At 49.0% G+C, this 24876-nt stretch overlaps 11 protein-coding genes across 11 annotated transcripts; 4 read left to right on the forward strand and 7 right to left on the reverse strand.

The window, feature by feature from the left end:
* Positions 1–462: 462 nt before the first annotated feature.
* cwh41 (mannosyl-oligosaccharide glucosidase) lies at positions 463–3311 on the reverse strand (the record flags this gene model as incomplete). The annotated part of the gene is made up of 7 exons (XM_057162628.1): positions 463–711; positions 783–1692; positions 1742–2120; positions 2176–2221; positions 2273–2430; positions 2490–2972; positions 3071–3311. 7 exons carry the CDS (start codon positions 3309–3311, stop codon positions 463–465), a joined length of 2466 nt encoding a protein of 821 aa, XP_057023743.1.
* Positions 3312–3733: 422 nt separating this feature from the next.
* Positions 3734–5422, reverse strand: N7466_003232 (uncharacterized protein; the record flags this gene model as incomplete). The annotated part of the gene is made up of 1 exon (XM_057162629.1): positions 3734–5422. The coding sequence occupies one exon, from the start codon at positions 5420–5422 to the stop codon at positions 3734–3736; it is 1689 nt and encodes a 562-aa protein (XP_057023744.1).
* Positions 5423–6297: 875 nt separating this feature from the next.
* N7466_003233 (uncharacterized protein) lies at positions 6298–7998 on the forward strand (the record flags this gene model as incomplete). The annotated part of the gene is made up of 1 exon (XM_057162630.1): positions 6298–7998. The coding sequence occupies one exon, from the start codon at positions 6298–6300 to the stop codon at positions 7996–7998; it is 1701 nt and encodes a 566-aa protein (XP_057023745.1).
* Positions 7999–8335: 337 nt separating this feature from the next.
* On the reverse strand, positions 8336–9633 carry N7466_003234 (NAD(P)/FAD-dependent oxidoreductase; the record flags this gene model as incomplete). The annotated part of the gene is made up of 2 exons (XM_057162631.1): positions 8336–9522; positions 9594–9633. 2 exons carry the CDS (start codon positions 9631–9633, stop codon positions 8336–8338), a joined length of 1227 nt encoding a protein of 408 aa, XP_057023746.1.
* Positions 9634–10085: 452 nt separating this feature from the next.
* N7466_003235 (SNUT3/LISCH7 family protein) lies at positions 10086–10872 on the reverse strand (the record flags this gene model as incomplete). Its single annotated transcript, XM_057162632.1, has 2 exons — positions 10086–10775; positions 10840–10872. 2 exons carry the CDS (start codon positions 10870–10872, stop codon positions 10086–10088), a joined length of 723 nt encoding a protein of 240 aa, XP_057023747.1.
* A 1175-nt stretch (positions 10873–12047) lies between these two features.
* N7466_003236 (Elongator subunit IKI1) lies at positions 12048–13270 on the forward strand (the record flags this gene model as incomplete). Its single annotated transcript, XM_057162633.1, has 3 exons — positions 12048–12206; positions 12304–12460; positions 12543–13270. 3 exons carry the CDS (start codon positions 12048–12050, stop codon positions 13268–13270), a joined length of 1044 nt encoding a protein of 347 aa, XP_057023748.1.
* A 162-nt stretch (positions 13271–13432) lies between these two features.
* On the reverse strand, positions 13433–14319 carry N7466_003237 (SNAP receptor SEC22; the record flags this gene model as incomplete). Its single annotated transcript, XM_057162634.1, has 5 exons — positions 13433–13495; positions 13552–13957; positions 14014–14123; positions 14191–14225; positions 14286–14319. The coding sequence occupies 5 exons, from the start codon at positions 14317–14319 to the stop codon at positions 13433–13435; spliced, it is 648 nt and encodes a 215-aa protein (XP_057023749.1).
* Positions 14320–14575: 256 nt separating this feature from the next.
* Positions 14576–16531, forward strand: N7466_003238 (uncharacterized protein; the record flags this gene model as incomplete). Its single annotated transcript, XM_057162635.1, has 3 exons — positions 14576–14710; positions 14789–15268; positions 15326–16531. The coding sequence occupies 3 exons, from the start codon at positions 14576–14578 to the stop codon at positions 16529–16531; spliced, it is 1821 nt and encodes a 606-aa protein (XP_057023750.1).
* Positions 16532–16816: 285 nt separating this feature from the next.
* Positions 16817–18204, reverse strand: N7466_003239 (short chain dehydrogenase/reductase family protein; the record flags this gene model as incomplete). The annotated part of the gene is made up of 5 exons (XM_057162636.1): positions 16817–17353; positions 17411–17481; positions 17536–17700; positions 17759–17844; positions 17936–18204. 5 exons carry the CDS (start codon positions 18202–18204, stop codon positions 16817–16819), a joined length of 1128 nt encoding a protein of 375 aa, XP_057023751.1.
* A 492-nt stretch (positions 18205–18696) lies between these two features.
* On the forward strand, positions 18697–23749 carry N7466_003240 (uncharacterized protein; the record flags this gene model as incomplete). Its single annotated transcript, XM_057162637.1, has 7 exons — positions 18697–18741; positions 18806–19873; positions 19930–20415; positions 20474–20792; positions 21473–21523; positions 21582–22612; positions 22661–23749. The coding sequence occupies 7 exons, from the start codon at positions 18697–18699 to the stop codon at positions 23747–23749; spliced, it is 4089 nt and encodes a 1362-aa protein (XP_057023752.1).
* Positions 23750–23877: 128 nt separating this feature from the next.
* Positions 23878–24774, reverse strand: N7466_003241 (post-initiation translation factor DPC29; the record flags this gene model as incomplete). Its single annotated transcript, XM_057162638.1, has 2 exons — positions 23878–24503; positions 24573–24774. 2 exons carry the CDS (start codon positions 24772–24774, stop codon positions 23878–23880), a joined length of 828 nt encoding a protein of 275 aa, XP_057023753.1.
* Between the last annotated feature and the right edge of the window lie 102 nt (positions 24775–24876).

Raw genomic sequence — 24876 nt, forward strand, 5'->3', positions numbered from 1 at the left:
AATGAATCGACTTTTTTCGTCTTTTTCTTTCCCTTTTGCCTCGACTTCCGATTTATCGGATTAATATTTCGCCATCGATTCTCCTTGCGCATTTCTGGCATCTGCTTGGATGCCTATCCGTCCAGGTTACATAATACGTGCTTGATATATGGAATGGGCCTATACTCAGTACTCAAGAGTACCTTACTCAGACCTGAGAAAGGTATTGACCGTATTCCAAGGTTTTACACACTGCTCAGTGCTTACTTTCATCTCCTGCTTTTCAACTACCAAGTCGGGAAATCATGTGAAGGGAAAAAACCACAGGCACCCATGTAGTAAAGGAGAGAGGAGATTATTTCTTTGCAAGTCAAGTTTGTCATTCAGTTGCAACGAATCGCACATTTTGCCTATACATGTGGCAAGATGACAAAAGCCTTGATCTATTCTACACCCGTATTCTACATCCGTCACATATATCGACTACAGCTCGTCGTGACGGGCGTCAGCGGACTCGGCCAGATCAGGCATGGACATGATGTTCACCACCATACTGGTCCAGCCGGTAAAGTGCTGTGTGCGCTGTCCAGCACCGCTCTCGGGGTTGTACTGCTCCCAGGCAAATCCGGTCTTCTCCCACTCACGGAAAACATTCTCCACCAAGTTCTTGCGCAGCTTCGAGTACATCTCGCGGGCCTGTTCCTGGTGGGGACCACCAGTGGTGGCGGTAGCCTAGAAAAAAAAAAAAAGAAAAAAATTAATCTTCGATGGAAATTGAATACCAAAAGAGATGATATACTCACGTAAAGACTCTTGACCGTCAAGTAGTTGATAGGAACCCAAATAGGGCTGCGCCAGTAGTTCTCCTCAGTGCCGTAGAGCTTATCGCTCTTGCTCAAGCTGCGGATGCCGTAGTCACTCCACAATTCCTCGGGGTCGTTGATCAAATCCAACACGGCCTTGAGGCGAGGGCTATCAGGGCCAATCATGCCAGTCAGGAACGGGAAAATAGAGATATAACCCTTGTGGCAGACGTGCACACTCTCCTCGAACTCGTCGATAGTCGCATCGCAGAAAGTCTGCTCCTTCTCATTCCAGTGCAGGTCGTCAATGTTGCGCGTAATGGCGTTCTCGTGGTATGCGAACTCCTCAGCATCTTCCTGTTCACCCAGTGTCTCTGCAATGCGGCGCAATGTGCGGGTCATCATGCCCATCCAGCTGATCAGATCAACGTGCAGCTCACCGGGGTGCGGTGGCTGGGGACGAGGGTAATCATCAATACCGGAGGTCAAAATGTGCTGAACGGAGCGTCCACGCCAGCGGTAGGCCTCCTTTGTAGAGAAAGCCTCGCGGTCGTAAGACTTGATATCTCCGCGCTGCGTGTTGCGGAACCAGTTGTAGTGTCTCTTCATCAGAGGGTAGAAGGAACGGAGGTATGCATCGGCCAGGTCGGGATTGCGCAGGGTTGCAGATCGGAGGCTCTCAGCGACGTCGCTGGCATCGAGACCTTCGGATTGGAAGCTCTTGTTGCTCATTGCTTTGTCCATAAAGGCTTCCAAGGCCATGAAAAGAGTCGGCGGGTTGGCGTAATGGGGATACTGAACTGTAAACTCAGGTGGCACCTTGCTGCGAGCCTCCATGCCGAGGATCTGTTCACGAGCGATCCATCCATCTTCGTCCATGAGGTGGAACCAGCTCTTGATGATTTCGAGACTGGAGTTGTTAGTTAGGAAAATGTTGCTAAGGGTGTTGAAGGGCTTACGCAAGGTCAGAGTCGTATTCCATGACGGGCAACAAATGGAAACCTTCATCCCAGAGGAAACCTCTAGGGAAGAATGGACGAGAGGGAACACAGGTGAAGAGATCCTTGGGGGCACCGATAACAGGCTTGGCCGCTGCGCGAGCCTCTGCAGTTTCTTCCCAGAAGCCTTCGTTCTCCTCCTCGTAGGCAGGAGAAGCGGAACGGTCGACAACATCGTCTCCGTGGAAGAAGCCAATACCACCAACCAGGTTGGAAAGCATGGCCTTGGAAAACTTCAGGTACTTAGCGGAGTTGAAGGGGACTTGTGGCGCAAGCACCTGCTTGAATCTCTCAGAGAAAGATAGCGAGGATTCCTTGAGCTCCTTGGTGATCGTCTCCGCTGTGAAAAATTGTCAGAGCAGGGTTTGTAGAATCATCCAACTATATAGACTTACAAGTAAGGGGCTCACCAGCAGAGCCTGATGAGAAAAGAACGTCAAACTAAGTAGATTAGCAATTGCCCTTTTTCTATGCGAGGAGTATCATCGTTACCTCGAAAGGGCCTCTGAAGACCTTCTGGACAAAGTGAAGGTTTCCATCACCGGGTTGATGCTTAACAGTAAACAGCTGAGCTGGAGGCGGGGGGTTCTCCGTTCCATATTCCTGAATGGCGGGCTCAACCTCTTCCTTCATCTGCAAGAACATAAGCCCTTTAGTCAAGTTAGCACAACTGACAATTAGATACAAGCATTCCGCCATCATGACTTACCCTTGACCTGCCAAAGATCCTCCGGGCGAACGGTCTGACTAGACACAATACCCTTGCCCAAAGGTTTCGCCTCGTAGCTCGGGTGGGTATGCTCATAGTACTGGTTGGTTTCCGGGCCAGTAGTAACATCAATAGAGAAGTCTCCAAGCTCGGAAGAATAACCATTGAACTTGACATCCCCCTCGAGCGCAGGAGCATCGCCCACGCTTTCCGGGTCCACGCCGAGCTGACCCAATCCCTCGAGTGTGGAATAAAATAGCATCGAGATAGGCTGATCTGGTGCGCCGTCTTCACGTGGTGTACCCTTCACACGGAATCCCCAGCTGCCACCGTTCTGGCCACCAGGGACCTTGACGAAGTCAATTGTAAGGTCCAGAGTGTTCCCAGCATCGTGGATGGTCTGAACTCCTCCCTTGCGAATATCGTACTCATCCCATCCGTAACCGGCCATGCCTTCATGTTGCTCGCAGGTGTGTCGGAAGTCTACACAGTTGAATTGATGTTAGCAAGATTGGACAGAACTTGGTCCTTGCAAGCAGCTGCTGCGCTAGGGCCTAACAAAGATAATTGTAAGAACATACTTCCTTGCGCGGTAGCAAAGTTATCCACCTTTCCCCACAGTAGTCCTGCAGCAAGACTGTTTGCGATTCGAGGGCGGACGCCGAAATACAAATTCGGCTTGTAGGGACCCCATAGCAGCGACTCGTTGTTGGCACGCGCGGCCTCTTTGATCAAGATGGACACATCGTTGGGGTCTTGGCTGGCAAGAGTACCCGTCGCATAAAGGAGCGATGTGACGAGAGTTGTGATCCGGAGATGCATTCTTTCTATTCACGTCCCAATTGAGGGGACATTGAAGATGTGGACAAGTTGTGGCTTGCTTCGGGGATTAGCTGTTCTCTCCGCAATGACGTGGCCCGAGCTTCCTTGCCGATGCTTGTGATTCGGCCAATCTTATGTTCCACAATTTGTACTCCGGACATTGCATTATCAAAAAACAACAGAGAGAGAGAGAGAGAGAGAGAGATTTTTGATCACTCTGAAAATAGAAGAGTAAAATTATTGATCAAACTAGGTGTGTACATAGCCACTGGCAAGGCATATATTATATGAAGTCGAGTCAACGTATACTATACATATCAGAAAAGGCTGGGTAATCTGATTATCCAGTATTCCTGTTGCTCGCTGAACTATCCGTCCATCGAGTATGTGATTACAAGACAGTTTTGTAGACGCTAACATGGCTACATCGCAGTGCAATGAGAAGTAATCGAGCCTTGCTCTTCCGTGGCTTTCAGGAATCTCACAGGAGCCACATTTACCCCCAAATTAGGTGCTGGGCCTTCACAAGATCCGCCCTGTAAGTCCCATTCCAGATGCGAAACAACACCGATTTCATTCTGAACAAACACCAGTAAAAGACGCGGCAGCTTCAAGAAGCCTGCCATCCCCTTTTTGGTTGCGTCGTTCTTAGAATTAGGCATGAATGTCCAAGTGTCGTCATGGTAATGCCTGAGCCTGGCGGTTTGACGGGGAAGACCGTTGATATTGAAAATGAGAAGCTCCGGGTTAGTTTCGGTCTTGATTTCGTTTTCGGGGACTCTAGAGACCTTAATGGTGATATCAAGCGCTGGATTGGCATACGTGCCCATGTATTCGTCGAGTGGAGGGCGCCGTGTATTTTGCACTCTTTGTCTCACCCAATCTTCCACAAGGCCTTCCCAGGCTATTGTAGAATTACTTGCGGCCTGCAGCGCGTATTCTTCAAAGTCTATATGTGGCTGCATCGCGAACAGCTCCTGACACAGACTTTGTGCGATCAAGTCGGTTGGATCGCCTTTGGCGCCGTTGCAGTTCGACATGACTATAATGGCACTTCTTGTGGCTGGGAACGTGTAAAACGCACTCAAACACCCTCCAAACTCTCCCCAGTGCGCAATTGCGAGACGTAGTGGTCCATCTCGGTTCATTACTGGCGGGTCCGGAAGCAAAGAGAAGTTGGGACCGATCGAAGAAAGGTACCGTGATGGGAGCATATGACGAAACCAGCCGAGGCCGTAGGAATTCTCGCACCCTTCCTCTCCAAGGACGATAGGCCGGTGAGCACATCTTATCATCCTCATCTGTCGAAGCGGGTTTGTGCCGTTCTGAAGATCCGTGGGCGGTTCCTCACCACTAATTCCTCCTTTCTCCTCTGCTTCCATCACAGCATTTGCCCAGGCAAGCATGTCTCGCACTGTACTACGTACATACCCAGAGGCCCCCTGAATCTCTCCATCCTCCAAACCGAGTGAATCGTTGAGTAAGGCTGATCCGTTGTCCAAAATCGAATAGCCTCGTGCGTAGTTCTTGTCCTCTTTGTACTCTTCGCTACGAGTAAATGTTCGCTTCATACCTAGGGGCTGAAATATCCTCTCGCGCATCACCACCCCAGATCGTTTTTGACATTTTGAGGAAATGACGGTCCCAACCACATCCAGTAGAAAGTTGTTGTAGAGCCAATGCGTGCGCAGGTCATACGCCGTCGGCAGATTTGATGCCTTTTTCACCCCCGTCCACCCGGGGTTCAAGAACTCGTCGAAGAAACCAACCCCCGCACAATCTAGTGGGGCTAGTCCCGTTCCATGGGAGCAGAGGTCAAGTAGTGTCGCGCGTCTTCCAACTTCGGGGTCATATACAGTCTCGAAATCCGGGAGATACTCGGAGACTGGGTCCGTCCATGACAGGACCCCCTCATCAACGAGGATCCCACATACGGCTGTAATAAATGCCTTGGTATTGGAAGCGATCGGGTAGATGGTCTGGTCATTGGGGATGATGTTCTCCTCAATATTGGCTAGCCCTTCGGCATGGGTGAAAAATATCTCACCGTGGTGGAGCACCCCGCATGAAACCGATGGAGCGCCTGTCGCTTGCCGAATCTTGCTGATCATAGTGCGCAGAGTCTCATTTCTAGAGATAGGTCTTCAATAAAAGCGCCCTGCCAACTGACTGGATGCGTCTCCCGTGGAGTGACATACTTGTACAATGCTCTGCATTCAACCTGGGATGTCATCTTGTTCCGTGTCAAATAAAAAAAAAAGAGGAAAGACCGCAGATATTGTTACGATAGCGCTCGTGAAGCATTAAGGTATCGAGGAAGGAGGATTCAAAGAAAGATTCTGCCTTGGAGAATGCCTTGTGGCTGGAAAGGAAGCTATCCCTGTTATTTTCACTACACTACCTGTATCATGATTCATAAGTGTGTTCCCGCTTTTGTTTACCACTCCAGGGAACCACAAGTCATCTAGTACCGACCCATGATTTCTATGGTACAGGAGCTGTATTCTTATAATGGTCAATGTATTTTGGCATCTCACCGTCTTTAGGCGTTATTTTACTTAGATGAGCGAGACTGTATCCTTTCGTGAGCTATTGTGATTGGCAGGTATTCAGGTCAGCTGCTGTACAGAGATGAAACTTGAGAAATATACACTGTCAGTCTGTCACATTTCCCGCTTTTACAGCTTCGTCTTGGCAGATGTGTTGGTCCAATCAGATACTAAGTTCCATAAGTTCAGTAAGATGCCCGGGTACGGCGGCCGATACCCGCCACCCCCTGGCCATAACTCAACCTCAACTTTCAGACCGGCAGAAAGTAAATTTGGACCCGCGTACGAAATCTTTTTGGTTCGTCCGAGTCGGCTATGGAACTACCGCAAGATTCTCTTTGTCACCGAAACTAAGAGAAGTAAGAAAGAGCGGTAAAGTGCCTTCCTTCACAGCACTTCGCAGGATCACTATTCTTTCATAATTCACCATTCACATCATGGATGACTTCGCCCTGAAGAAAGCGTTCAAGAAACGAACATACATCACCGAGCAATGCACTCAGGCTATTCGTGGCCTTGGGATTCCACAATCACTAGGATCCCCGGCATCCCGTGCTTGTGTTGCGCGGGGAATTCGCTATCATCCAGGGTTTGCACTTGAACTCCAATGCGAATATGATCGTGATCGATTCTTTACCCGGGCTATAAATGCGCGACGCATCATGAGCAATGAGATTCCTGATTTTCAGAACGCTCGCGAGATTCCCTATTGTATGTGGTATCCAGAAACTGCCAGTGAAGCCACATATCGAGCCCTGGTCCTTCAATACCCCTCCCTCAAATACCATGTTGGTAGAGCATGTGCTGTAGCTGGTTATACCGATTTATATCGGGAGCTAGATCTGCTGCCCGAAGCGCATATTGCTGAGGAGGCTCGTGATAATGGCAGTAATGCTATATTCGAGATGATTATGGCGAGTCCCGTCAGGTATCGAGTGATGAACGACTATACTCGCATGGTCAATTTGAAGAACCCTCCTATTGGTGGCATGAATGGAGATACAGCTGTCCGGTCCTTCCTAGAGAGAAAGCAGAAACATAGTGGCCTGGCCAACCGTCCAGGATTGAAGGATTTATTATGGAACATCACCGAAGATATGAATGCGGATGAGTTTGACTCAGAGCAACCACCTACACAGGATGTGTCAGAATTTCTTTATACACCACTACCATTCGATTTGCCAAATATTGATAAAGATCTTCTTATTCTAATGGCTGCTTGGAATGGCAATGTGGATCGATATAGCCGTTTACGCCGTCATGTCATGATTGAAAAAGAGTTCGCATGTGTGATCCGCGGAATCTGCCACGACACATTCTTCGCTAAGTGGTGGTCAAGACAACTCCCATTAGAAGACGAGCGGAAAGATAAGCGTTTACAACGCGCGATTACTGCACGCTTCATCATGAGCAACGACTTATCGCGTATTCCTTTAAGGCCTGCCTCTGAGATTCCTGCTCCCCCTCAACCTCACCGAGGGCCTCGCGACAATGCGTCCTCTCAGGAATTTCCATCCTGTATTTGGTACCCCAACCTTGCCGAACCAGAGACCTATCGTGAACTCGCCTATCGGGAGCCCCGTATGGCATTAACGGTCGCACGCGCCTGCATTATTGCGAATTACCAGGCTGTCTACCAAAGCCTCGACTTCTTCCCGACACGTGCTCTCTTCTGCGAAGCCGAGCAACAGCCTAGTACCTTTTATACCGAGGATCTCAAGCGCCGGGCGGCGCTATATGGAATTATCGAATCCGACGAGAACGAAACTTGGGAAGAGTACCCAATGGTCGGAAATATGAGACTCTTCAATACAAGGTTGAGCGAGGTGACCACGGCCGATGACATACACATGTCCTCCAAAGGAATTTTCAATGGAGAAGAGGCACCTAATGTAGGCACTATCCTACTCAACATATGCGCCCCTCAAAGTGTCGTCTCCGAACATAGAGCCACCCCATTAAGTGAGGTTTACACAGCAGCGGGGCCGCCACTGGAAATGCCATTAGGTATTGATGCAGATTTGTCACAACGTGCATATCTTTCGACAGCCCTTTTCTGGAATAACAGGCCCTGGGTTTCTCACTCCGACTTAGATACAATTCACCAGAACTTACAGGCTCCCTGTCCACGGGTATAGTTGTAACTTCGGTTCCTCAACTGGTTATCATAAGAGAGGGTATTCGACTTCCAGAAAATGCAAAGCGTCAATACCGGATACGAAAAATCAGCTCGGAGACGGCCGATGAGGTTAAGAGACCAAAGATATGATAAACAACATATTATAAGACCTCTGGCCTTTTGTATAGCAGCAAATACCCACATTGAAGTGCCTGAAACATACATAAATATGTATACGTATATGTATATATATTAATATTTCATGAAAACTACACTGAAACGAACTTTATGTGTGTATCTACACACATACGTGCCCTAGTATGGACACAGTGGTATATACATATATATTGCGTGAATTAAAGATGGTTACGAGGATCAAGAGATGCAACCTTGGCGCTCTCGGCCTGACCATCAAACACAAATTCACTCATCAACTTGCCTGTTCCGGGGCCATTTTGAATACCCCAGCAGGTATGACCAGCAGCAAGATAGAGTCCCTTGGTATGAGTAAGACCCACTAATGGCCCTCCAGGACCAGCGAAATTTGGCAGATAACAAGCCTGGCGAACAGTGACCTCACCACCGCGCAGCTCGTCCGAGATGCTACCAACATGGTCAATGATCTCCTGGCAACGCTCCAAGTCTACCTCAACCTCAACAGACGTTGGCGGCAAAGGCACAACTTTATCTCCATCACCACAGGCATACACTGTATCATCAGGGCGCGCGTAGATCTCCGGCGCGCTCGCAACTGGGCGAGACTTCTTGGCCGGGTTGAAATTCGCGGGGATTTCAATGCTAGTGAACAATGCATAAGCACTAACTGGTCTTGTTGGCCGAATGACCACACTGTGTGCGCGCATCGCGGTAATAGGAGCTTCGGGGAGCACAGTGTTGGTCCATGGGCCAGCCGCGACAATCACATCTGTAGCGGGGATTGTGCGTGACTCCCCTGAAGCTTTATCAATATACGAGACGGACTCGACTGTGTCGTTGGAACGAGCGATGTCTGTGACCTGTCCCAGAATAACCTCGGCGCCCTCTTCTTCTGCTAGCTTTGCCATTGATGTAGTAAACAGGTATGGGTGAACCTGGGCTGTCTCGCCAGGGCCACTCATACTTTCGTAAGCTTGTAGGAGATCAGGTTCAATCCAGTCTAGATCCTGGGGAATCTTTGCCGCCTTTAATTTCGACATGGCGGCCGTGCTGCGTTTTTGCAGCGACTCATGGTTTCCATCTCCGGTCTCCTTCTTGTTCATCTCAGCCATGGTGCGGCCTCGGACCACGACCTGTCCACAGTTTGTCTCTCTGTAGCCCCATCTGTTTTTCCCATCGTGCTCCTTTGCAAGCTGCTGGTGAAGCGGGTAGCTGAGGCCCACCAGATTGTCCGGGTATGCCCATTGTGCAAGCAATCCTCCTGCTTTTCCTGATGCTCCACCTGCAATGTCGCTTGCTTCGAGCAGGGTGATTTTGTGTCGAGCTGGGTCATATGAAGGATGTCTCGTGAGGAAATAGGCAGAACAACATCCAATGATACCACCACCTGGGTTGAAAAGCCGATCAGCATGTTTTGAGGTGCGGGGTACCAGATTGGCGCAAACAGTCTGTTCTTACCAACAATGACAATTTCTCGACGGTCTCCAGGTAAAGACATCTTGGATATCGGCGCAAGCTTGTGAGCTAGAATGCGGATTGAAGCCACGTTGAGGGTAGTTCGCAACAAGGGACTTGAAGTTGGAGCACTGGTTTTAGTCGACGGACGGCTACGTCACTTTTGCTGGGGCATGTCCAGTCATGTGCAATAATACTTTTCTATCCTTTACAGCAAGTTACAACGGGTTTCAATTGATTTGGCCAAATAGTAGAAGCATCGCGATTACTACTTGAGTATTCAATACAAGGGGAGAAATAAATCACAAAGTCTTTTCAATGAATTTTGAGAAACAAGCCGTGGATACCATGCTCCGGTAATGCAATATTGATGGGAATAAAGACAGAGAAAAAGGGACAGAAATGAGAGTCCAGTAGAGTTTCGTCCGATAACCAAAATCTTGTGAAACAATAATGGGACAATTAGGAGTAAATGCCGGTGAAGACCATTTCCATTTACCGTGACGGACTGAGTGGTCTGTTGAAACCGCCTGTCCGGTTCATGTACTGGCGGTATTCTGTCTTCTTCTCCTTGCGCACACCGTAAATGTCGTTTCCAGGCACTTTGGTGTTTTTGGTGCTTCGGAACCTGCTGAATCCCATGGCCTTTCGCATCATCGCTTCCATTTCATCTTCGTCCGCATCCTCCTTGAAATCAACATCCATCTCGTCCTCTTTTATATGAGCGCCATTGGCTTGCCGTCCGTCTCCATGTGATCGTGGCTCTCGGCGACTAGGCCGACGGTCATCCTTGTTTCCTCGAGGCGGAGGTGATCGGGCTGCATTGGTGCCGTTTCCAGCAGGTGATCGCGAGCGTGAACGTTCCCGGAACTTGTCATATTTAGATGCGGGAGCTACATGCAAGCATAGATTGTTAGCAAAGAGCGATTGAAATTGTAAATGTTTGGGAGATGAATCTACCTCGTCGATCTTGGCCACGATCCTGGCCGTGGTCTCGGCTGGTACTCCTTTTTCGATCCCTAGGCCCCCGACCATCCCGATCTCGGTTGTCCCTTCTGTCACGGTCGCGGCGATCTCGAGACCAGCTCCTTTCTCGCCTTGCGTTCTTTCGGTCTGGGGATCGCGAACGGTATCGGCGATCTTCACGCGGACCTCGGGGCGGAGGTGAACGCCTGCTGCCTGCCTCTGCGCCTGAGTCTGTGGAGCGGGTCTGAGAATCGTTCATCTCCCACATTGCATTGCTGTCGACGCGACGGGGTCGCTTTGCTGCAGGCTCCGTCATGGTTGGTGCCCGAGACAAAGAAGCTGTCTCGCGCAGGTGGTCGTGTGGTGAAGTCTGTGAGAGGTTGGAGTCGAGGTTGAGTCTCTCCACAATATGAACGTAAATGCAATTGGGAGATACAAATTAGTATCTTTGCTGCGAAATTCAAGAGTGGGGTATCAAGTTGTTGTAATGGAGATTGTCCAGGTGCCGGCGCTGAGTTTATTCTGGCTGTTGGATTATTCCGGTTGCCGCGACAGACCTCCAGTGCAGTTTGATAGATGTCCCGCGGCCAGAGTATCTACTAGCTTCCTCCCCACCACTGAGACTCCTCTACCCATTCTCTTGCTGTCGCTTCTCAATGAAACTTGAAGAAGCAATCAGTCAGAATTTGGTGGCTTGCTAGTTTATTTAAATTCTCGGTCAACATTACACTCCTCTCACTTGGAATACATCTTCCATTCAAAGCGCTGCAGTCCAAGCTGTCTGTCTACCCGCCCGCAACCTTGCCATCACCCGAAACAACCGTACAGTATGCAGCATCCCTACTAATAGAGTGTTCTCCTTGCTTATTTGAAATTTGATCTACTAGTATATTCATAATATTCTTATGCATATGAAAAGGCTTGACGAGGCTCCCCCTAGAGCGAGAACATCTCGAGATGATGTCAAAAGTAGTAAATGAACATTCAGAGATGGATTCTTCCAGGATTACGGACACAAGAGCTTCGATCAATGTTTGGAGAAACATTTCAAGACTTAGTCGTCCTATGTAATGCATATTAGTATGTACCTCTCGTCTTCGTCAAAACATGGGCACATGCATGTGCACTTTTTACACCATTATATATCCCGAGCCCGAGTAGAGAATGCGCACGCGTACGGTAAAATGCGACATACTAGCTAGAAACACGCCCATTGATAGTGCAATTGATGAATCAATATCAATTCCAATCTGGCAATTTGATTCGAAAACACTACATATGTTATTAGTAAATCGGAGACTCATATGCATACCACAAACATTGAATATTCTTCGAGTCTGTAGAATATCCAAGTAGCTCGCGGCCCGGCCCGTCGAGCCTCATCGCACGAAATTTTTGCAGCGAAAGCGCAACATTTGAAGCTACCCCACTTCAACTTCTTCAACCTCTACCAACAGCCATTTCAATCTTAAGTCTGATCTGCTAGTCAAAATGGCCCCAATCAATCTGTCCCATCGGAGGACCCACAACTTACTCCTTATATCTAAACTTTTGAGTCTCAGAGACACCGCATCGCCACTGACGCTGCTCTTGGACTCATTGGAGCAACCCGCCACACCCCTCATTCAGGAGTATATTAGACGCGCTAAGGCAAGTCTATGTTCCCACCCCATGTCAACAAATCAAAGCATTCCTACATAGAAACATACCCCACCCCCTGAACTTCCAATGCTAACTGTCTGCGCAGCTCTCAAAAGTTCATGTCACCATCGTCGCTTTTGAGACTTTGAAGCGCCCGGATGGGTGTGATGCGTTCGTGTCTACTCGTCGCAAAACTCCAGCCGACATTATTAAGGAAGTGGCTGCAGCTTACCAGCCCGCCACATCGGCCGGCCCATCCAAGAGTGAGTGAGCATACATCAAATCGCCATCTCCCTGGTCATATCGCCGCAATTGACCAGAACCTGAACTAACAGATGTTAACAGGACGTCTCATTATCATTGATGCTATCAACCCTCTCTTAAGCTCAAAAACTTTGGATTCCAACTTCCATCTGCCGTCGTTCTTGGGTGCTTTCATTACCCCGACAACCCCAGGCGCGGCCAAATCTGAAGCATCGTTGGTGGTGAACTATCATCAAGATATTCCGGGATGTCCTCCGCAAAATCCCTACTTGCCATCACCATCATCGGTTCTTACCTATCTTGCCACCAGTATCATCACCCTTCATTCCTTCTCCCACATCTTGGCCCAGAAGGCTGCGCGGGATCGCAGTCTGGCTGCTCCAGTATTTGGGCTTGAAGAAGAACAAGACGGCGTTCTACTAGGCAGACTAGACAAACTTGTTGGCACTGGCGCTGCCGAAGGAATCGTTTTGGAGCTGGAGCACCGTCGCAAGAGCGGACGAGGTGTATTGGAATGGTACCTTCTCCCTCCTGCATCACGATACCCTGCAACCCAGGTGAAAGAGATCGTCACTCTTTTGGATGACAACATCCTGTATAACCCTCCCATGGAATCACACTTTGATGTCGATGAGGAGCCCCAATCGACCTTCGAGTTGGGTCTTACCGATCGCCAGAGACGGGACAGAGAAGGTGTTGTCCTGCCCTATTTCGACGCGCAGCATGGAGATGGACCTGGCGAAGGAGGCCGGATTCTTTACGATATGGGCGAGGAGGATGACTTCGACGAGGAGGAAGATGAGATCTAGAATGTCTTTTGGTCTCTACAAGCTTCTTGTATGTGCATCGCAGTTTCATGTGTGAATTCTGGGTGAATATTGTCCTGCAACACCCAGGGATTTATTAACTATGCATACAATCATACAAGGGAGCACTATTGAGGGAGAGTCTCCCAAGATAAAAGGGGTTGATCAGAAGAATCGCCAGAAGAGGAAGATGAAAATGAAGAGTCCGAGGCCGACGAAAGGACCGTACTGGTATATGGTCAGAGAACTGGTTAGATCAGGGACACCGGGGTGGATCATCTTACCTGTTTCACCAACAATTCCCAGTTGATGCGGACTGCTGCCTTGCGGTACTTTTTGCTGTCCTCCCGCAGACGACCAGACAATTCGCCCATCCGCTCCAAACTATCACCGCGATACAAGAGGTCCTCGATGTTCTTGGTCATGACCTGGGTGACGTCGCGTAGCTCATCATTCAGCTTATCAAGATTGCCTGAAGCGCGACTGTCCTGATAAGTCTTTTTTGTGCGCTGGATAAAGGTATCGAACTCGACGAATGCATATGGGCGAAGGTTGGGTGATTGGTATTGTGAGGGGGAGTAGGTGGTGGTGAATTCGGAGGCCAGATCAGCGAGATAGGTGAACGCAAGCTTGCGAGGGTAGGAGCGATCACAAATGCACAAGAAGCAAATATCGTCTTTAATCGAATAGCTGCAATATAGTGAGAAACCGAAGATGTCATGGCGAGAGACATTATGTTTACTTACTGGAGGTTGTATTGGCCTGACTCAATGCTTGCTTGCGGAGCGGAGTTGCGATTTAGACGGCGGAAGATCATTTTAGCCTGGCTCTTGATCTCAGCGAGGTCGCTCTCTGCCTAAATGACTGTCAGTACTATATATCTAAAACCATGGCCGCCGATTCTGTGCGTCTCTCTCACTCACCTGCTCGTCATCAACGGATGCGGCCAGCATCAAGCCTAATCACACCTTATCGTGAGCAAAATGACCAGCTTTCTCTCAACAAAAACATAACATACCATCAATCCTTGAAATTTGAGTTGACTTAACCATCTTGTCGACTATGAACTGCGAAAGATCGAAAGATCGCTGGAACAACTCTTTGTTTAGCTCAAGAAAGCACGATGCAATCGGCCAGAATGGCCCGCAAGAAAGCGGTGTACAAAGGCAGAACCGAGGGTTTGGGGTAAGCTATCAAACTCTCCGCTTCGGGTGTCCTGCACGACAAAGTTCACTTCTAATGTGATCATGCCATAGACAACTCAATTCCAGGTCTGCCGATGCAGCAGAAGGTCACCCACCAGAGAAAATGGCTCCTCGAGGATCATCAGCGGCGGGCTCCCCTGCCAAAAAAACACCCCGCAAATCCGCAGCTCGGGGAAAGTGGAGCGAGGAGCATCTGTTGACAAGTGATAAGTCGCTTTTGATCGACACAGATCTAGTGGTATGCCTTGGAAATGAGAGTTGAGAGCAAAACAATATCTTTGGATGCTAATAAAATCATCTCTTCTTTCATGTATAGAAACTTCTAGCCAGCTCTGCAGCATGGCACGTCCTGGAAGAGGACGAGAAACGTCAAATCTTAGATCTTCTGCCTGTCGATACCCACCCGGATCCAGACCCCCCGGAAGATAATCCCAATGCGCCGATACCACCTCTTCCAGATTCGTTTGTCCGGTATTCGAACAACTGGCGAGATGGAATCCGCCAGTTTCAGCTCGACCTACAAAATGGCCGCTATGACCCTGAATGGTTACGACAAGCAGATGAGGCACGTCAACAACGGGAGAATGGAGACTTCGATTCTTTCAAGGAACGAGAATATGAGGAGTTCTGGGGCCAGAAGCAGAAGCTAGATAAGAGTCTCCCCGCGGGAGAATCAGGAAAAGTGAAGCTTGCGACTCTGGTGGACGAAGGAGTGATTCGAATCGGAGACGTTTGGAGATTCAATTATGTTTATGGTAAAGGAGCTGAGCGAATCTTCATTGACAAGGAGGCTAGGGTATGCGATCAAACTTTGGATTGGAGGTAAATGAAAGTTATGCTGACTGCGGCATAGGTGACTGAGATCAAAAGTTCTAAATTGACATTCGTTATGCCGGCTGGACAGCGTGTCTTTTTACGAGCTGTCCCTATCCAGAGTGCTTCCGCTGACCCCCCAAAAACCGAATCACCAGAAAAATGGGATAGCACTCCGGCAATCCAGAGCACGGAGCCTCAAAACACAGAGGATGGAATTGAGGAGGTATCCAGGGTATCAAGCGCTTCACCTCCGCAGGAAGAGGACCAGGATGAGGTTCAACTCGTCGAATTTGACCAGGATCACCTAAGTCAAAGTCGGATTGAAGTGGAGATGGACACAGGAAATGATCAAAGCCAAGACTGGGACGATGTCCCACGCCATGAAGAGCGCAGAATCGCGCAGAGTGAGAAGGAATCTGTCTTATCTTCTCCACTATCCAGTCCATGCTCAATTCCACCGCCATACAGCCCATTAAGTTGGCATGCAGATGAAGTTTTCCACCAAGAGGCCGATTCACATGGCCAGGTATTAGCCAAGAGCCCAACAAGGGCACCGCGCGAATGTCTGAAGCTGAAGCGTCCTCTTCCTCAACCCGCAGAAGAATCCCCGACCAAGCGTACATTGCGCACACCACTAAAATCAAGGCTCGTCGAAGTCAAGCCCGGGCCTGTGTCTGTATCCAAAGAAAAACATGGCAACGGCTTGGTAAATACACCGAAGCACCAGTCAGTGCAAGTTGTGATTCCGTCACCCAGATCCGAAATCAAACCCGAAAATACAACAGATAAGCATAACCCCGACCGGATTCTTCACAGCACCAGTACACCACACCAAGATGACAAAAATGTGCAAAAAGATCACCCTCCGCTTGATCTTGAAACTTCCAGTGCCAAATATACACCTAAACATTTGGTCCCAGGCGTGGAATCCTCCCTGAACGTGCAGTCAAATTCAGACTGTAACTCTGAACCTAAACTTGAAGCTGAAGGTCAGACCGCAACAGCTCAATCACCAACACAACCTCAGGATTCCACCCAAGTACAGACCGACGAACTAGAAGAAGTCATTGTCCGCAATATCAAAGGACCGTCAACTCTAGTCAACGCCATTGTGGCTACTGATGGAAGAGCAAGCGGCCGCACTGCGAATGCCTGGAAAGAGATTCGCTGCTATCGGAATAATCAGGATATGGGTTCTCTCTGGGACGTACGCCTGACATGGTACCACAAGAATCATCAATGAACACCCCCTCCAAAACAGGCGGATCTCCCGCATTTACTACTTTGGCCTTCTTTCTGGCTTATTTGCATCGCAGTGGCTGGTCCATTGCCATGAGCCTGAATTCGCAAGAGTTGTCCAGAAGGCTGTTTCGTCCGCTGTTTATTGATACCTATCACTCCAGTCTGGAGTTCCCTTTGTATTTTTTTTTTCGGTTCGAAGCGAAAGTATAGATGAAACACAAGAAAACAAAACAACTTCGTCGATGGATTCAAATGTATTATCAGAACGTAGAATAGGGTATTTATTTTATCCGATTGGCGGCATGGGATCCGAGTTTGCCGCAACATCGACCGCAAAACTGGCCTGAATGAAGTCTTCTAGCTCCTCACTGACGGTCTTTAATTTTTCCTTGACACTGGCAACACCCTCTTGTCCCACAATATGGCGGGATGGCGGATTCGGATGGCCACCAATAGATGTAATGGCATATACAGTCTCTGAAACCAGAACCTCCAAGTGCGCCGAGCTTAACGGCGGGTGCATAGAGACGACTTCTGGGGCAGAGAATGGGCCATTCTCGATTGAGCTTACTCTTGTGTTCTCCGGGTCACTTCGTTGGGATGAGGTAGATTGGTTTCGTACGCCCTCAGATTGGGCGCCTGGAAGTTGAGGGACAAGGTGGTTGAGTATCCCTCGGAAGAGTGGCGCGCTGTTATTTGATGGTGAATATGCGGGGAAGATGGGCGGGACACTGGTGACGAGGTTGGTGAGAATACCGATTTCAATGCTGCATTGAAAGATGGTGACTTTGATGTTGAAAGGTGCGACTTCGAACGCGAGGCTCTGAGATGACACGTTAGCTATGACTCTGGTCACAGTGATATTCTATAATAGGCTTACATCGCAAAATCCTTCAAGGGCCCAGCCGGCTGCGCAGTACATTCCCAGGCCAGGTGTGCCGATATGCGCCGCTGTAAGTCTTGTTAGATATTGTGCTATGATGCAGAACGGAGGGTGAGTCTTACTGATCCCAGAGAGAATCATAACATGTCCACTGCTCTCTCTCCTCATGTGGGGCAATGCGGCTTTGATTATATTGAGGGGACCGAAGTAGTTGATCTCGAATTGATCGCGGACAAGGTTCAAGGTTTGCGCTGAAGCTGACAGCTCTTCGACAGTACCAATTAAAGCTGAAAAATTGTCAATGATACTAGTCTGAGGAATTGGCACAATCTTTGTAGTTGTCACCTTGACTTGTGCAGCACAGAAGCAAATCTACGCGACCGAATGTTGCAGTCGCTTCCGCAACAACTGCTTGACATTCGCCCATCATTCTACAAAGATAAAAACCCATTAGTCTCGTGTCCAAAGTTTCGCAGGTTCGCAGAGCCAGTAGGTCCAAGGTTTCGGCGTGCTCATGTTTACCTGATATCCAGAGGAACCGCTTTCATGCGGTCCGTCCATCCTTCCTCATCTATCTCGGCTTGAAAGGCTTCGAATCCATCTCGACGGCGCTGATCTCGTTCCAAAACTGTATGCGCTAGTCCCAGCAAAACGCAATCACCATGCGCAAGGACCTGCCGCGCGACTGAGATGCCAATCGGCGAGTCTCCGGCGGTGATTAGCCATACTCTTGGCTCGTGATGCGATGGGAACTGTTGCCCGCGAAAATCGGGAGAAGGGTGGTTATCCATGGGGTCAGCGCCAGCACTGGAAAGCGATACCCATTGCGCGATCAGAGAGGGTTCGCGACAGGTATAGGCGTGGGCGTAGCCGAGGTAGTATTGGGCGATTGAGCGATTGCGGAGTTGGAGAAGTTGGAGGGGAAATCACAGATAACAGTATTGCGCTACGGTGGACCACTGAGTACAGAGGATCGCATCGTATTCCATACCAAGTTTCGTACCAAATCTGTTGGCAGAAAGATATACTACTCAGGTAGTATGCATGGCGGTGAGGCTAGATCGTGTAAGATTTGGTATGGAATTTGGTATGGAAGATGATATGACCTTCTGTACTCAGGGGTCCACTGCACCGCCAATGCCAAGCCCCCGCGTCGACTTTCCCTTGGGTTCTAGCTCTCAGGCCCAGACTAACGGTTAAGACGTGCCCGCTAACCTCCACCCCGGCCGATTTGGCCTCTTGTTCCTTTTCTCTTCTGCTACCCATTCCTTCATCATCCCATTATGCCTGAGCAGAGGCAACAAAGACAGGAGCCAGAGTCATCAAGCGTATGTGGCCTTGATTACTATAGTGAAGACCTAAAGCTTCTTGTTTATTGACAATTCTATTTAGTCTGGCTTCAAGGGCGCTTTGCAAGGTTTGGGAATTTTCCTCCTGGTGCAATTCGTAATTGGCCGTTTCTTCAACAACAAGGAAAATGCAGCATCCGACGTGACCGTTAGCTCAGCCCCAGGCAAGATGCCTTCCTTTGAGCATCGCCCGGACCCCAGCGAAGTCGCCAAGCCTAGCGCTATTCTCCCGGATATCATCGCTCCCATCTGGGCTGCTGATACTGCCCTCGACATCAGTATTTATGTTACACCCTATCTTTCGCTACCCTCTCTCAAGTCCCCGGAAAATGTTCTTGTTCTCCAGGAGAAGAACTTCACGCTCGGAAACTATACGGATACTCGTGAAATCGATACCACCATCAAGGTCCCAAAGCAGGTCCAGCAGAACGGTACTCTGTGGGCGCATTTCTTTGTGGCCCGCACTGGACATGAGCTTGACCCTGCGGCCAAGGGATACAGTAGCGATAATGCTGTTCACTTCCAGCGACCCCTGAACCAGTACCTGGCAAAGAAGAAGGCTAAGAAGCTCAAGAACCTCTTGGCCGATGGAGGTGATGAAGCGGAGGAGGAAGACCTTACCCCAAATGTCTCCATTTCTTCTTACTACCACCCCAACTTCACTGTCTCCCTCATTCCTGATTCTGGCTCCCAGAAGTTTGCTCAGATGCACCCTGCTGTCCGCCAGTATGTCCAGCTGGAACGTACCAGTGCTCGCGACATTAGCGGCCAGAATGGCTGGTATTATCCCATCGTGTTTCTTAATACTTTCTGGCAGCTGCGTACCCACATGACTGAGTTGAACTCGACCGTTGAGACTGTTCCCCTGCGCATTACTCTCAATAACATGGCCAACTGGAAGTTCAGCATCATCACTAGCATTGATGAGGGCTCCAAGCAGAGTGCTCGTCAGGCCGCTCATGGTGGTCCCGTTCCGGGTGGTGGCGATGGTACTGAGTGGGAGATGGTCAAGGAGATTCTGCTTGATACAAACATCTACCTCCTTTGCACCACTGGTATCGTTACCATTCTGCACATGCTCTTCGAGACACTGGCGTTCAAGAATGACATTGTAAGTGATCCATCATTCGACTGATGAAAGTTTATTGCTAATCGCAAATAATTTAGTCCCACTGGCGCAAGAAGAAGGACAATGTTGGCACATCTGTCCGCACTATCTTGGCCAATGTCTTCATGCAGGCTGTCATTTTCCTTTACCTCATGGACAACAGTGACAACACCTCTTGGATGATTCTGGCTAGCCAGGGCTTCGGAATTCTCTTGGAAGCTTGGAAGGTCACCAAGACCGTCGACGTTCGTCTGCGTCCCCCGCCAGCTGATTCGTTCTTCTCATTCTTGCCTTATGTCATTGTCTTCGAGGACAAGCACAAGCTCTCTGAGACCGAGGAGAGGACCAAGGAGTATGATGAGATTGCTTTCCGCTACTTGTACATTGTTGCAGTGCCACTGCTTCTCGCATATGCCGGTTACACCCTGGTCTACGACACTCACAAGTCTTGGTACTCGTACATCATTCAGACCCTCGTTGGCAGTGTGTACGCTTATGGATTCTTGATGATGGTTCCGAGCTTGTACATCAACTACAGACTCAAGGTAAGATAACTACCATCCAAAAGAACGAAGCCTTTTGCATACTAACATATTATTTCAGTCTGTCGCCCACATGCCAGGTAAAGCTATGGCTTACAAGTTCCTTAACACCTTTATCGACGATCTCTTCGCTTTCACCGTCAAGATGCCTTGGTTGCACCGTTTGGCTACCCTTCGTGACGACGTTATCTTCTTCATCTGGCTCTACCAGGGCTGGAAGTACAAGGTTGACTACAAGCGTGTCAACGAATTTGGACAGGGTGGTGATAGCGACGAGGAAGAGGAGTCAGTCCCGGCCATCGAGTCCGAGAAGCAACCGGAGGTTGCTGAACAGACCTCCTCCAACGTCGACTCCAAGTCGTCCAAGTCAGCTCGCAAGCGTAAGTAAGCGGTGCGTCGTTTGGAAATTCCAGATTCTCAAAAATCGGACCCAATGGACTTTACCGGGGCCTTTTCTTCTTCTTTGGTCTTGTCGTCATGCCTAGTGAATCCCAGTTTTGATCCGATTATCACTTTGGAAGACGCTATTTATGCTTGAATTTCTAAAACCCAAATTTTCCTACACCTAGACATTTCAAATAATATCTTCGTTTTTAATCTGGTCAAATCTGTGTATTATACTGTGTAGAAAGTAAGCTATTCGCTTTGTAGTGAACGAACTTTGACCCGTTGTTATTGATTACCCGATCGGGTTTAAGCGCGGCTTCTACGCTTCGCGCCCACGTTCTGCCTTCTATGTCGCAGTCCTAGACTGATATTCCGAGCCAACTGTCTATTTTTGCCGATTTCGTTTTTCTCCCTCCAGTTCCTCTGATACATCATTTCCACTCCTCGCTCTATTGTTGCGAACCGTTGTTGAAGCGCGTTGTTGGACGTGGGTACGCGCCGAAGATTCGGGATCAAGCATATGCGCGCTTTGCGCACTCGGCAGGCGCAATAAAGTCGCACCCACTCCTGGCAAAGGGAATTCAATATCTGTGAGGTCACAATGGACCTTGATTCAGGTATCTCAAGTACCCAAACGCTCTGTGAATCTGAACATCTACTAATTCAATTGTAGAAAGTAGCGAGCGGGGGAGTTTGCTCGACGCCGTCAAGCACTTGGAAGCTGGTAGGGCATCTCGAAAGGGGTATTTCAAACCGCGTAAACTTGACTAATAAAAGAACAGTTGCTTTTGTGCCGGTGAAACAACGATACACCGATGCCGGGGAACTAGTCAAAACGATTGCGTCAAACGCGTATGAGAGCGGCATTCCACCTGATGCGCTGGGTCGATTGTTGAAGATCTTGACAACAAAAAACAATCTTGACCAGAGTACTACTACATCATTGATTAAGAACCTCTATCCGCAAGAGAAGGTGATATCCAAGCATGTCACGCAGGTCGTCTGCTCCCTGGGCCCCAGCAAGTCCAAACCCAGCCCGGCGACGCAATCCCTGCTTGTCCGCTGGCTGATCCTCGCATACGACTTTCTTGACGATCGAACTCACCTTGGGAAGCTTTACGCGGTACTGTTTAATCACCTTGACATGATTAGTTTGCGCAAACCGCTTTGTCATCTTCTCTCGTTGATTACGAGGAGAAAGCACGTGAAGCCATTTCGAATCCAAGCGCTGATGGGACAGGTCCAAAATGCGGGTGGAGAAGATAAAGAGCTCATGACTCTACTCAAGATCTTCAAGAACTACTACCCCGAAATCATTATTGGCGATGTGGGTGGGTCTAGGAGGACTGCTTTATTCTTTAAGCACCCCGATCCTGAATGGGTGGGTCATGCAAAAGTGCTGCAGACCGCAAGATTGGAGAGGGCAGACGGTGCACAAGGGCCAAACTATCAGGTTCTTCCCCGAGGCGCAACAAAAAGAAGCCGGATCCAGGTCATTATCCCAGCTTTGCAAACCTCACGTGTGTCAAATAAACACACGTCACTAGAAGAACTTCGTGGTCTCGAACATTTTGTTGACAAGATTGATGTGATCGATTTACCAAACCAGATAATCTCCACACTTGGGGACGGTATGGCTCAGAAATATCTTCATCTGACCAAATCCGAAGCTGCGAACCACCGGCTTGATGAATGGTTGAAAAATTTTCTGCAAGATAGGTTACAACAAATCCAAGAAGAGGACGATGACGACGAACCAGAACTTTTATCTTATGTTCTGGGTTTTGTTGAAGGATATGCCGTGTATACCAAGGTAATGTCGCCGATGATTTCATGATAGCTCGAGCTAATTTGAGTCTAGGAACTTCTTCCTTCAGTCCAGTCGTTTCTGAAGTCCTATATTGGGGGTTGGAATGGGCGAGATAATAGGGAACAAGTGCTGCGACTACTTCGACACCTCCCAATACAGACATATGAATCGCTCCGCAGCACCATTTTGGAGCCGTTGGAGGCTTCTATGCTGGACAACTCTCTTACCTCCAGGAGTGAATTGCTCAATTTTTACTCGGCATTAATCAACGAATGGGGTATCAAACTTCGAACTCAGCCATCTGCGTCAGAGGAATCAGTACCTTTAAGTGAGCTAATCAAGCATGCCGAGCTTTTGGCATCATCGATGCAAGAGTTTGCACCCATTCCCGATGATGCCAAAACGGCTTGCAATCCAGCCATCCTGTCCATCCTTCAGTTCTACCAGTGCCTTGCAGACCTTTTCTCTCATGCATCTGAAAATGCTCATATCCGACTGACAGTTCCTCCTTCCCCATCGATATACGCAATCATCTTTACACCCAGCGTCTCCATCATCTCAACCCTCAGCTCCGTTCTTGCGGCGTACAAATCCTCATTTGAAGTCTCCCTGACCTCCAAAACTATCAAGCCACCCAACCCTCCCGAACCCCTGTACGAATCCAAAGTTGTGGGTAAATTCAACGGCTATGTGATGGACACCTGCAACCTAGTGTGGCGAAACCGTGCCCTGAATTCAGAGGACCCAAATGCGCGCGCCTGTCTCATACCCGCATCCATCGTCTCGGTGTTCACAGACTATGTACGAGACGTTAATGAAACTGCTAAACGTTACGACCACAGAAGTGCGTTTAACTGCACTTTGCCATCCATATTCTCGCTCAGTCACCATGCCGCATTCTGCAATCTCTCTGCGGCTTGCTTTGCGGATCTGGAGGAAGACCAGCAGATCACGGAGAGCCGGCCCAGGTTGCGAAAACCGGTTACCCCGAAGGTATTGCAGGCTCTTGAGAAGGAGGGCGGAGCCAAAATTACTTGGCAGGAGTATCGGGTGCATATGCTAGATTGGCTAGATGCAATTGGTAGCACGGGCACAGGCGAGCTGATGAGAAGTACTATGAAAGCACTGCGGAAGGATTGATTGGTACCTAATGTACATAAATCGAAATTGTGAATTCGAATATCTATGTTGCCTTCTATTATGCCTCCAGGGCTATTTTACATAAGAGACCTTTGAAGATCTAGGGCCTATTTTTTTACAATCCACACTCACAACTTGTCCGCGGTGTTCAGATAGATATCTTGGACACTCGGTTCATCGCGCAAGGAGTTGAGCAGGTTCCCAGTAGTCTCAGCTTGCTCTGGGTCCTGCACTTGAACCATCGTATCTGGATTCGGGTCCCAGAAAAATTCTAACACCTCAATTGTAAGGCCAGATGATTTTGAGAACAGCTCTCCGACTTTCTTCGTTTCGGACGGATCGGTGAACACGACCAAGCGGCCGTCCTCATCCATGATTATATCTGTCGCTCCCGCCTCGATGGCTTGGTCTAAGTAGTCGTCCGGATCCACACCATCTTTTTTCTCCAAGATGACTCGGCCTTTCTTCTCAAATAAAAATGTAGTGGGCGTCACGGTGCCTCCGAAGGTCTTGATCGAGTGTCGAATGTCTTGTAGCACACGCGCTTTCTGGTCCGTCTGGCACTCGATCACCGCAGCCACTGAGCCCGGCAGCATTGCTTCAATCGTCAAGGACTCCAGTGCTTGTCCAGTTACACTGAGTCCCTGTCCACGCGCGATAGCCGATTCGATGATGATTTTGGGAATGGAGGCGCGCTTAGCATTTGACAACGCGAGTGTCAGACGAGGATTGTATTTCGGATCGGGACCCCATACTACCGCACAAACGCGCATTAGTAACCTGTAATCGTGGAATATTCAGATTTGGGCTGATATAGGCGTACGTTGTGTTGCATTGCTGATCTCTTTGCTCACAACTTGGCGCTCTTTGCTCTTTGACTTGTCGTTCTTGGCCTTGTCATGTTTGATCGTGGCCCACTTGCTGTGTCCGGAGAATGAGAGAGGAGTTGAGCTGAATCTGCGACAGGTGCTGCAAATTGAAGTCGCACGAGGGTGTGGTAGTAATCTCCTCCATTGTAGTGCCATTTCCATCTCAGTTTATTTTTTTTGTTAATCATAAATCTAGAGTTGATGCGGCGCAATCCATACATTCCAAATCGGGCCGACAGTTTATCCGCCCTCCGCTCC

The sequence above is a fragment of the Penicillium verhagenii genome (genome assembly GCF_028828195.1).
Source record: "Penicillium verhagenii strain IBT 33310 chromosome Unknown utg000004l_segment0_segment0, whole genome shotgun sequence".
Classification (NCBI taxonomy): domain Eukaryota; kingdom Fungi; phylum Ascomycota; class Eurotiomycetes; order Eurotiales; family Aspergillaceae; genus Penicillium; species Penicillium verhagenii.